General features: G+C 40.9%; 1 protein-coding gene across 2 annotated transcripts in view; it reads left to right on the top strand.

Moving 5' to 3' along the window:
* IMPG1 (interphotoreceptor matrix proteoglycan 1) overlaps positions 1 to 13,394 on the top strand; it is a 340,276-nt gene that overhangs the window by 184,733 nt on the left and 142,149 nt on the right. For both annotated transcript variants that reach the window (XM_040349990.1, XM_040349991.1), the window contains exons 11-12: positions 1,372 to 1,454; positions 6,267 to 7,077. In XM_040349990.1, the coding sequence (XP_040205924.1) occupies positions 1,372 to 1,454; positions 6,267 to 7,077 (894 nt within the window). The remainder of the gene's footprint in view (positions 1 to 1,371; positions 1,455 to 6,266; positions 7,078 to 13,394) is intronic.

Here is a 13,394-nt window from a genome sequence, read left to right as displayed (position 1 = left end):
TCATCGGTTAACCGATGAAACGGTCCTTCAGTCTGTTTTCATCAGTTTGGACTTTTCGTGTGTACGCGGCCTTAGAGAGCTGTCTTCAGAACATGTGCACCAGTGAAGATTTCCCCCACCTCCATTTCTAGTAACAGCTGTAAAATGTTGGACTTCCCACCACTTTCTGTCTCATGGACAATAGTCACCATAACAAATAGAAAGGATGAATCTTGCCAGTAGGTACACAAAGAGCAATGAAAACCTGACATGGGTTTTAATCTTTTTCTATTCAAAATGTAAAAAAAAGAAGAAAAAAAAAGGTTTTGGCTTTAGAAGCACTTTAGCCTTTAAATTTGTTGCCTTTGTGCATTGTACTTTTTTTTTAACTTAGCGTGTACTTTTGTGTACTAAAAGTATATATTTTTAAATGTTTTTATTTTATTTAGAGTTGTATGTAAATATGTATTTGCCCGACTGCACATATATAATAGAACATATGTTAATACTGATTTATATTTGCATAATCAATTTTATTCTCTGAGAATTATATGAAATTTCTAGGTGTGTGTGTCCATCTTCTGCAACATACCATAAAGGTTATATTAAAATAAGTGTGATTACAATATGGCAGTAGGGAGTCATTATACATTACTTATGGAATGCAGATTGGACATCATTACTGAAAAAGGGTTTTACTAGCAAGCTAAGTGCTGCAAACAGCCAGTAAACATCACTCAGTATATTAATAGCCTGTATTAGTTCTGAAAACATCTCTTTTGAAAATTATGGCAAGTGCTCACAAGACTTGAGGACCAATTCAGAGAGGATAATGACTATCCACCTCAGCTACAAGATTTGATTTAAATGCATTTCCTACATATAAGCAACACAAATAAACAGTGGGCTGCCCATTGTTTCAGTTTCTATGTTCATAAAAGTCAGATGTGCATTTTTATTTTACACCATTCTCAATGTCAGTTCATCCAAAACTATTAGTTTAGACAGGATAGTGGATGTTGGTGGCTTGATTTACAGTATCTTCTTATAGCTTTAGGTAAATTTGATATAGGACTTTCTCTGCCAATGTTTATACCTGTCTCCCTTACCTGTAAAATAAATAAAAGTTCCGGCAGAAAAGGTTTTCCCTTTGAAATTCAAATGTTAAAAATTCCTGGAGTAATTTGAAAAAGGTAGTGTTTAAACACTGCATTATCCACGCAAAACTGAGTTTGCTTTGGTAGATTTATGCAAATTTATTGCTATATTGTTTAATTACTCCATACCCTGCAGCTTATTTACCTAGATGTCTTGTAATGATAATTTTACAATATCACAAATTGTTGCATACAGTTGGACAAGAGCTTATGGAACTTTATTTCATTTCATTAGATCCAGATATACCTTCAGAGCAACCAGAAAGTGATGGTCCTCCACCAGCCACTGTTCTAACATCTATAATGAAGACTGATTTGGTAAGCTCATGTGCCAAAAGTTTGTCCTCTAGGCTATTACAAAAGTGAAACAAGAATAGTCAGGTAAAACAGACCTTTAAACATTTAAATTCATTAAGTGGTTAAATTTAGTCAACTAAAACGTTTTCGTCAAAGATTTCGTCAGCTGCATTTTTACAGTGACTAAAACTAAACGAAATGTACAGCACATTTTCATCCACTGACGAAAACTATGACGAAAATCGGATCCGTTTTTGTTAATGAACGAAAAAGGGATGAAAATGTGATTCGGGGATGTTTACGCTTGTGAACTAACTTCCGATTTTCACGGAGCTCCACCTGCTTCCACAATCGGCTCCCAGCAAGAGAGTGTACCATGACGAGATAACTGCCAGAGCCTTGAGAGTGAAAGCAGCACTGTCCATTACAGGCCAGCCAGGCCCCCCAAGTCCTGACTCCTGATGAGACGACAGCGCCTCCAGGCACCCAGAGCAGAGCAGACTGTGAGTGTACAGTAATAACAGTTGTGGTACATTACAATTACAGCAGACCTTGGGCTTCCCCTCCCCTCAGACCACCATCCGTCCAGAGCTCACTGTGCAACTGTGCATTACAGGCCTCCTCTGACCACTGCCAGTGGCATCCACTTCACTGTGGATTACATGCCATCCCTCAGATCACCATCCAGCTATGTGCAGCATTACAGGTCTCCTCTGGCCACTGGCAGTGGCATCCAGGGCACTGTGTATTACAAACCATCCTTCAGACAACCACCATCCAGCACTCTGAATGATTATAGGCCTCCTCAGACCACCGTCCAGAGCACTGTGCAGCATTACAGGCCTCCTCAGACCACCGTCCAGAGCACTCTGCAGCTTTACAGGCCTCCTCAGACCACCGTCCAGAGCACTGTGCAGCATTACAGGCCTCTTCAGACCACCGTCCAGAGCACTCTGCAGCTTTACAGGCCTCCTCAGACCACTGTGAAGCTTTACAGGCCTACTCAGACCATCCAGAGCACTGTGCAGCATTACTGGCCTCCTTATGCCCTGTACACACAATCGGTTCATCCGATGAAAACGGTCTGATGGATTTTTTCATCAGATATCCGATAAAGCTGACTTTCATCAGTCTTGCCTACACACCATCAGTTAAAAAAACGTTTGTGTCAGAACGCGGTGACGTAAAACACAACGACGTGCTGAGAAAAATGAAGTTCAATGCTTCCGAGCATGCGTCGACTTGATTCTGAGCATGCGTTGATTTTTAACCGATGGATTTCCCCACAGACGATCGTTTTTTTCTATCGGTTTTTTAACCATCAGATAATTTTAAAACAGGTTTGAAAGTTTTTTCACCGATGGGAAAAAAAACTGATGGGGCCCACACACGATCGGTTTGTCTGATGAAAACGGACCGTTTTCATCAGACGAACCGATCGTGTGTACGCGGCATTAGACCACTGTCTAGACCCCTGTGCAGCTTTACTGGCCTCCTCATCAGACCATGGTATTAAGTTTGTTTAAAACTTAATACCATGAATAATAACATGATATTAGATTTTTTTACTCCAGAAGTATATAATGAGTTGACAATTTATAGTGGTTGTAAACCCCCAGAAACATTTTTACGTATAGGTAAGCCTATAATAAGGCTTACCTATATGTACTGAAAATATCTCCTAAACTTGTGCCGTTTAGGAGATATTTACCTTGTAGAGCACCAATGATGTCATTGGCGCATGTGCAGTAAAGATATGGCCCTCTGTGTTGTTTCTTCCCCAGCGTGTACCATGACTGGCAGCTCCTGCGCACGCGCATGGGAGTGACGCCACATGGCTCCAGCAAGTCATAGAGCCGGAGTCTGTGACCCCGGAAAGGAAGATGGATACTCCCACCAGCAGTGACATTGCAGACATTGCGGGCTTCATTTGCAGGTAAGTGCCCCATAATGACTAGTATGCAACGCATACTAGCCCATTATGCTTTTACTTTGCAGGGGAATAAAGAGGAAGTAAAACCCATCAGGGTTTACTTCCTCTAACTAAACACATTCGATTTTAGTTGACTAAAATTATTTTATTAGACTAAAAAGTACTGGAGATTTTAGTCGACTAAAATACGATGACTAAAATGGGACTAAAATGGCATTTTATTCCTTATGCCGCGTACACACGGTCGTTTTTTGTGATGAAAAAAAACGACATTTTTAAAATGTGTGTGTGTGAGGAAAACGTTGTTTTATGTCTTCTGAAAAACGACAACATTTTATTTTAAACATGCTTCAATTTTTTATGTCGTTTTTCAAAATGTCGTTTTTTGTGTCATAAAAAATGATCGTGTGTGGGCTAAAACTACGTTTAAAACGACGTTTTTAAACCCGCACATGCTCAGAAGCAAGTTATGACACGAGCTTGAATGGAACAGAGTGCCGGCGTACGTGCTAAACGTAACCGTGCTTTGCTAGAGCAAAAAACGATGGTGTGTAGGCAACGTCGTTTTTTAAAATAACGTTTTTTGACAAGACAAAAAACGACCATGTGTACGCGGCATAAGACTAATGCCGCGTACACACGATCATTTTTCGGCATGAAAAAAAACGACGTTTTAAAAAAAACTTCATTTAAAATGATCGTGTGTGGGCTTCACATCGTTTTTCGGCTTCTGAAAAACGACTATTTTTTTTTCGAACATGCTGCATTTTTTAACGTCATTTAAAAAAATGTCATTTTTCGGGTTGTAAAAAATTATCGTGTGTGGGCAAAAACAACGTTTTAAACCCACGCATGCCCAGGAGCAAGTTATGAGACGGGAGTGCTCGTTCAGGTAAAACTGAGCACATTCACCACGCTGTAACAGACAAAAAAGCGCAAATCGTCTTTTACTAACAAGGAGTCAGCTAAAAGCAGCCCAAAGGCGAATAGAACTTCCCCTTCAGAGTGCCGTCGTACGTGTTGTACGTCACCGCGCTTTGTTCATCATTTTTCTAAAACGATGGTGTGTGGGCAACATCGTTTTTAATGATGAAGTTGGAAAAACTTTGTTTTTTGGACATGCTGGAAAACATAGTTTTTTTTTCATGTCGAAAAACGATCGTGTGTACGCGGCATAAGACTAAAACGAAATCGTAATTTTCTGCCAAAATTAACACTGGTTCAGGGGCACAGTATTTTCAATATAGGGCTAAGATTTAGAACATAAGGACATAACCTCAAACTAGCAGGAGGAAAGATCAAAACTAACTCTAGAAAGAGAATTTAAACATGCTTGGACCAGAGATCACATACTAAATGAAAAATGTTAATGGGATTTAATGGGGTTTATGAAATAGAAACTAGGTGTAGGCATAGTTGTAATATAGTGTATGTATGAAAGATGTAGCGATTTTTTTTGTTCAGCGTCTCTGGCTAGTGTGTTTTTCCATACAGTAAGATCAAAACTTTCTTAGGCAGAACCATAGTAGGCCCTATATAGGTGACATTGTTTACCGGTGCACACTTTCCGTACAAGAAATAGGTTGCACTAGGATGGCTCCTGTGATATATTTTTTCAACAATGATTATTGCAACCATTGCAGCCTATTAACAGGCATTAAGAAAGACCCAATTGATTACAACATGGTAGTATATAGCAGTCTTTTCATTTCTATCAGTGCCCAGCCAAGCAATGGTTAAATCTTGTATTCTCCTCTGACTGTCCTTTGAGGCTGCATAAGTCCTGACCCTCTGTCTGGACACTGCTGATTAGCCCTGTACCAATCGCATACACAGCAATACACATCAAACTGAGCATGTGCAGAGTGCCCCCAAGGTTCTGTACTATCAGGAGATGGATCCGGGACTGTGGAAGAAGGGGGAATCAGGTAAGAAAGGATCAAACAGTCTTTTTACACAATGTGAAGGATTAACCCATTAGGTTCCACAGTGAGTATAACAATCATGTTTTACTGTATATACAGACTGGTTTTACTGTTGTGGGTTTAGTAACACTTTAATGTTGATTAGCTGAATTAGACAGACTGAGATACTATACTGTAACATTATAGGGCAAGATTCACAGAAAAAGTGCGCCGGAGTATCTGCTGATACTTCGGCGTACTTTCAAATTTGCCGCGTCATATCTTTATTTGTCATTCACAAACAAACATACGACGGCTTTTGGCTAAGATCCGACAGGCGTACGGCTTCGTACGACTTCGGATCTTCGGTGTAATTTTCCGGCGGCCGCTGGGTGGAGTTTGCGTAGTTTTCCAGCATCGGGTATGCAAATTAGCTGATTATGGCGATCCACGAAGATACGCGCGTTCGTCGCAATCTCTTACGTCGTCGCTAGTCGGTTTTTCCCGTCGTAAAGTTAAGAGTGCTATTTAGATGGTGTAAAATTACAACATCCATGTTAAAGTATGGCCGTCGTTCCCGTGTTGAATTTTAAATTTTTTTTTTTTGCGTAAGACGTCCGGGAATACGAAAGTACGTTACGCACGCCGCCGTTCAAAAAACACTTCGGGGCGCCGTAATTTTGCGCAAAGCGTGGCGGGAAATTTCCTAACGGAGCATGCGCAGAATGTTCGGCACGGGAACGCGCCTAATTTAAATGGTACACACCCCATTTAAATTAGGCTTTACGCTACCGCAAGTTTACAGGCAAGTGCTTTGTGAATCAAGCACTTACGCCAAAAACTTGCGGCGGCGTAACGTAAAGGGGATAAGTTACGCCGCCGTAGATATTCGTGAATCTGGCCCATACTGTCTACCCAAACTTTAAAAAATATATTAGTATACTATTGAAATTTTTACAGTGTTGCATATTTAAATTTTTTTTTTTCCTGTTTAAGGATGATGTTTTAATTGCTGAGCTACCACTCTCTAAACCTACTGATGGAACAGAGCTGCAGGGTATAAGTGAGGACTTCATTGCAAGCACAGTGGTACCAGACGCCAAGATGACAATAGGCCTTGTAAATGACATGACTAACCAATCACCTATTAATCCTATTGAAACTTCCTCTATTACCACTTCTTTTCCATATCAATATGTGATCTCACCTACTTCTCTTCAATATGAACCAGAAGTAGAACTTGAAACACAGTCATTGGAGGAGAAAATTAGAGACATTGACAATACAGTCAATGGAGATATTTCTGTGCCTTTTGATACACCAAATGCCAATGCTGAAGTGTTAAGTCAAGAAGAAGTAGAAATTAGTTCAGAAAATAATTTATTAGAAGCACCAAGCAATGAACCTTCTGATATATGGGAAGCACCTTCATCTGCTGACACAAACAATCTCATTATAACTTCCTCTACAATATTTCCTGATGTTGAGGTACCAGAGCTAGATTCTCAGAGTGAAGATGGACAAGGGACCACATTATCTGTCAGCACTATTGAACAAAACACCACTTACGTAAACTTTTTCCAAGATCCCAATCCCACAGAGATATCAGGTGATATTGATATTCAACAGGCTGACATTCATGTAATAAATGATTCTTCAAGCAAAATTGTCCCATATATGACAGTGGGAACACCACATGGATATACACTGATAAACACAGAAGAATCCTGGACTCCCAGGCATACATTGACACATGACAAGAATACTGTTACTGTGCCATCAGTTGTAGATGCTCTTCCTGGCGAGGGTAAGTAATGACATTATGCAGTCTGAAATCTTGGTTTTACAAGCAAACAAGCTACTATTACATTTAATGCGATCGAAACACAATGTAAAAACATATGGTTATAGGCATTGTACATTTATGGACCAAACATATTTAAAAATTGTATTGTCTTAAAGAGAAACCTAAATTATTTTGTGAAAATTCTATTTTTATTATGTTTTTAGGTTTTTCAAATGTCTTTCTTCCTTGTTCATTAAGGAGCACAGGATTCAGTTATTCTGAGACATTTGGGTAATATTGCCGCCTAAAGTAGGAATAGGATTACTTCCGGTGTTGGCATGCTTCAGCATGCTTAATTTTTTAGATCACTTTTAACTTCTATTAGGACCAGTGTTGCCAACCATCAGTATTTTTACTGTTAGCCAGTAAAAAACTGTCACTTTTCTGCCAGTAAATGCCAGTAAAAATGTGGCTGTACTAGTAAATTTTGGGTGACGTGTCAGTAAATTTCAACACTGATTAGGACTTTGTCTAAATACTGTTGGATTGGGCTCTTTATAGGCTATTCAGATTGGCGTAGCCTCAGCAACAGCTTTAGGCTGCATTCAGACCTTGGCGTACAAAATCATCGCGGCGTTTTGTCCCGCGAATTGCGGCGACAAATTGCAGCGTTTTGTACCGCGATTTGCGGCGACAAAACGCTGCGATTGTGAATGCAGCCTTACCCCCTCTATGGAGATGGTTCACATGTCCTATGCCGAACGCCGAAAGCCGCCTGAAAAAAAGGTCCGGGACTTGTTTTCAGGCGGCAGGCGTACGGCGTACGGCGTTCAGCGTGGAGATGTGAACCATCTCCATAGAGGGCAATGTGAAATCATCCCTCCAGCGTCTCAGGGGCGGCTTCGGCGTCACACTACAGGCGTATATACGCCTAGGTGTGAACGGGGGCTTAGAGGATGTACCTTGACCAACTGAACCAAAGATGGCATTGACTTTTGCTCGGCATTACTGTAGGTTCTGCTTGTGGCCCTTTTCCATATCTTTGTATTTCTGTTTTATTTTATTTTTTTATAAAATTTTCACTGACAGAGAAAAAAGAACAAATACAGAAATAAAATATATAAAAGATAAAAGGGCAGAATACAAAAATCCTGCAGTGTCCATGTGTCCTCTTCTTTAAACATAACCACGTATAAAGTCCAGTCGTATGTATTTCTATACATGCCTAAATATCTTTCTTCCCTGTCTTATATAAACCCTAATATCATAATTTTTTCCCCTAAAGCCCTATTGGACACACTTAAAACAAAACAACAAGAAAAAAAAGAATAAAGTTAATCTGTTTCCATATATTTTAGACAGGGGATCCACCTTAAACGGAAAACCTTGTGTCTATCTATCATGTTGTTGTGCAACTTTTTCCTCCATTCTCATTAAACAGCACATCTCTATTGACCCTATTCAAGAATAGTGAAAAATCATAAAACAATTCCAAACATGGCTTTGTGAATTGAAATAGCTCCATTAGACCTTGGTCCGTGTGCTCAGTATGACACAGAATTTTTATCCAACATAGTTTTACTTTTAAAATGCAATACAAGGATTTTTCAGCTGAATATATTGAAGTGTGAGGCTGGGTTTCTCCGCATCCAATTCGCATGACAGAAGAGTGTGCCCGACTCTCAATAGAGCTGGTTCACACATCTCCTGGGCGGCTGCGGTCCGCATTTAGAAAGGGTTCTGTTTATCTTTAGCTCCATTTCAGGTTTCGTATTCAGGCAAAAATTCAGGCATGATTTTCCCCTGAAATGGAAAACAGGGACGCACAGGACCCCCTGCTGTCAGCTGCATCTGAATCAAGTGTGAACCCAGCCTAAATCTACAATGATCTTTACACCATGTGCCCACTATGAAATTTGGTTACTAAGTCAGGAACATGAAAGCTGTATACTAACTCAGGAGTTTAGCTAATGACTAAACTAAACTAATGCAAATATGGGGTACAGAGATGGGGTGCAGAGGTGCAGAGGTATACTGAGGGTAGAAAGGTTTACTGGAGGTATAAGGGGGTGTACTTGAGGATACAGAGTATTCTGATGCAGAGGTATGGAAGTGTCCTGGGGGCTGTAAAGGTGTGCAATAGGGTGCAGAGATGTGCAATAGGGTACTGAGGTGTCCTGGGGGGTACAGAGGTATACTGGAGGTATGGAGATGTGCTGAGGGGTACAGTGGTGTTTTAGAGGTAATGAGGTGTTCTGGGGCTACATAGATGTTCTCAGGGTCTACTGAGGCTTGCTAGGGGTACAAAGATGTGCTGGGGTGGTTGGAGGTGTGCTGGGGGGTATGGAGTGTTCTGGAGGTGCAAAGATGTGCTGGGGATGGGGAATACTGAAGTGTGTTGGTGGTTATGTTAGTGGAGCAACTGTAATTTTTGCAGTGGAGCAACTGTAATATTTGTGGAGCATACCGTAATGTCTGTGGCAGAGCAACTGTAATATTTGTGGAGCATACTGTAAAGTTTTGTGGAACAACTGTAATGTCAGTGGAGCACTTGCATTATTTATGGTGGAGCAACTGTAATATATGTGGCGCATAGTGCAGATTGCAAATTGCGCTTTCACTTGTGTAAAAAAATCCTTGCACTGGCCCTGAAGCCCAGCGTAGTAAATGCAGTCCACATTTAAGGCAGGCTAACTTCATGTTTTACAGTGACATTTGTTCTATTAATCTAAGCCTATTGTATGGGTACAAGAATGCTTTTGTTTTGTTTAATCATGCACCATTAAGCCACTACCACTGTTAACACAAATTGGCCACACCCACTGTTCACCGCAGCTCGCTACACATGTCTCATTACTACTCTCCTTGGGGCACTCAAAGGTGTCCCAGGTCTTTCACAATCCTATAGTGTTCCTATAGATTCAAGCCTCACTTTGCTTGTGGATTAGGTGGGGAATCATTGGAAAGGAAGAAGAGGCCTTATTAACCACTTAAGGACCTTAGGTGTTTTTCAGATTTGGTGTTTGCAAGACTAAAACAGTTTTTTTCTGCTAGAAAATTACTTAAAACCCCCAAACATTATATATATTTTTTTCTAACACCCTAGAAAATAAAATAGTGGTCATTGCAATACTTTTTGTCACACCGTATTTGCGCAGCGGTCTTACAAGCGCACTTTTTTTGGAAAAAAATCCCTTTTTTTAATTAAAAAATAAGACAACAATAAATTTGGCCCAATTTTTTTATATATTGTGAAAGATAATGTTACGTCAAGTAAAATTATACCCAACATGTCACGCTTAAAAATTGCGCCCGCTCGTGGCATGGCGTCAAACTTTTACCCTTAAAAATCTCGATAGGCGACGTTTAAAAAATTCTATAGGTTGCATTTTTTGAGTTACAGAGGAGGTCTAGGGCTAGAATTATTGGTCTCGCTCTAACGATCGCGGCGATACCTCACTTGTGTGATTTGAACACCGTTTTCATATGCAGGCGCTACTCGCGTATGCGTTCGCTTCTGCGCGCAAGCTCGTCGGGACGGGGCGCTTTAAAAAAAATGTTTTTGTTTTCTTACTTATTTTTATTTATTTTATTACTTTTTACACTGAAAAAAAAATTTGATCACTTTTATTCCTTTTATAAGGAATGTAAACATCCCTTGAAATAGAAAAAAAGCATGACAGGTCCTCTTAAATATGAGATCTGGGGTCAAAAAGACCTCAGATCTCATATTTAGACTAAAATACAAGTAAAAAAAAATTGAAACTGTCATTTTTTCAAATGACAAAAAAAAAAAATGTTTCTTTAAGACGCTGGGCGGGACTGACCTTTTGACGTCACTTCCGCCCAGCAGAGCTATGGGGACGGGTGAAGGACATTTTTCCCTCACTCGCATCCCCAGTCAGCTGCCGAACAGACCCGATCGCCTCCGCCGCTACCGAAGGCAACGGTAAGCAGCGGCCTGCACACCTGATAGCAGCCTTAGAGACATGATTCAGGAGTTGGACCCATTTAATGAACCTTTCGCCAAAACCAAATTTGGTCAACACTGCCCACAGATATTGCCTTTCTAAACTATTGAAAACTTTATTGGCATCCAGGGATAATAGCGCATGTTGGCCCATATTATCCAAGGGTGTCTGCATATTGAGAAATAGCCTTCGTAGGTTCAAGGCAGTGGATTTGTGGGACATAAACCCCACCTGGTCAGCATGTATAATAGAAAGAATAACTTCATTAAGACGCATGGCAAGTACCTTGGCTAGAATATGGCAAGTACTTTGGCTAGAATTTTAACATTGCTCTGCAGCAACGAAATTGGCCTGCAAGACCCTGGATCCAATTGATCCTCACCCGGACAATGTTAGCCCTTGACATAGACATTGCGCTTCATATGCAACATTAAAGCGGAGGTTCACCCTCAAAATGAAGTTTACAGCATTCATAGCTTTAACCCTATTTAAGCATGATAGTGTTGAATTTTTTTTTCCACGATGCTCCCTTACCTCTACTCTCCTCTACTTCCGGGTTTTGATCCCCTCGGGGAATGGGCGTGTCGCTATATTCCCCGACGGCTCTGTGCATTGTGGAAGCTGATTGTATGTCTCCAGGGAGTGACGTGCAGGCCAATCAGAGCACATCATCCGAAATAGCTAAGCGTGTAGTATCGCGCTAGCTGGGCTGTCACGTGACGCGGGTCACATGACTCGCGTCATGTGATAAGGGCGGATACATCTTCCCCATTGTAATTAAGGCTGTTGTGATGGCAACTGAGCAGTGTTGACGGCGCGGCTTGCCGTCAACACTGCGCATGCGCGGGATTACGCGGTGAATGCTGGGAGATCAGCATTCACGCATCCCGGAAGAAAGAACAGGAGGGCTTCAGAGCGCCCACAATTAAGATGGCAATGTCCATCATACTATTTTATAAAATATTCTTTTCTGGGAAACGAGGATCCTGGCGGCTGCAAGAACGGCACATGTGAGTAAACGAAGTACTATAGGAACAGCAGCAGATTAGTCTTAAAAAAATAAATGTTTTCCCACAGAACCTCCGCTTTAAAGACCTGCAGTAGTTTTGGCAGAATATATTCCCCATACATAGTGTACAATTCTACCGGGATACCGTTGTCCCCAGGAGCCTTGGACACAGGGAACGAGGCAGCCACCCTTTTCACCTCATCATGACTTTATTTATAAATTGTTATTGCTTATCACTTTGAATGTTTGAATTTTAAATTGTGCCGCGCTATATTTAAGTTCTGAAGATTTGGAGGGTGTGGTGAAATCACCTGGGGAGTGTTCAGCTTGCAATTCATATTTTTTTTATGTGTATAACATTGGGTTTTTTTGATTTCTTGATTTGTATTTGGCAGCACGGATTGATTTGTGTACAATTATTTACATTTTTGTTCCTGAGGCCTCGTACACACGGCCGAGGAACTCGACGTGCCAAACACATCGAGTTCCTCGGCCAGTTCAGCACTGAAGCCGCCGAGGAGCTCGGCGGGGCGAGAGCTCCCATAGAACAACGAGGAAATAGAGAACATGTTCTCTATTTCCTCGCCGAGCTCCTCGTCGGCTTCCTCGGCCGAAAGTGTACACACGACCAGTTTCCTCGGCAGAATTCAGCCAGAAACTCGGTTGGAAGCTGAATTCTGCCGAGGAAACTGGTCGTGTGTACGGGGCCTAACTGTGAGATCTTGCAAGTCGTGCTCTTCATTTCACACATGCACCGTATGTGGTAAAAAAAAAAAAGAAAAAGTACCTATTCCCAAAGATCTTGCAAGATTTAAGGGGGGAAAAAAGTTTTTTATTTTAAAACAATGTACGATACATGCGCCACATGAGGTACAATATGTCATCATTGAGCCGGCAGAGAAAACGCCAGCTGTAGATGATGTATATTGCTTTTTTGTTTGTTTTTTTAAATTGTGGTGCACTTTTTTATCATTTAGGGGTAACAGAGTGCAGGCATGTTGTTAGTTTATTTTACAAAGGTGTATTAGCATACAAACGAACATATCAGAACAGTTTTTAGATGGTTACATTACATGATTGGCAAACAAAGAGACAAAGCAGAAAATACATAATGGTATAAAGAAGGCACGAGCAATATAAACATGCAGGTAACAGACTTAATGTTCCATAAAATAAAGCAGGAATATGGAAGGCCAAAATTATCCTTTCCGAAGTGTGCCTGGGAGAACAGGGTATCCATAAACAAAATGTCCACATATACAGTGGGGATCGAAAGTTTGGGCACCCCAGGTAAAAATTTGGATTAATGTGCATAACGAAGCCAAGGAAAGATGGAAAAATCTCCAAAAGGCATCAAA

This window comes from Rana temporaria, chromosome 4, assembly GCF_905171775.1.
Source record: "Rana temporaria chromosome 4, aRanTem1.1, whole genome shotgun sequence".
In the NCBI taxonomy this organism is placed as follows: domain Eukaryota; kingdom Metazoa; phylum Chordata; class Amphibia; order Anura; family Ranidae; genus Rana; species Rana temporaria.
This window is presented reverse-complemented; position numbering and strand designations above follow the sequence as displayed.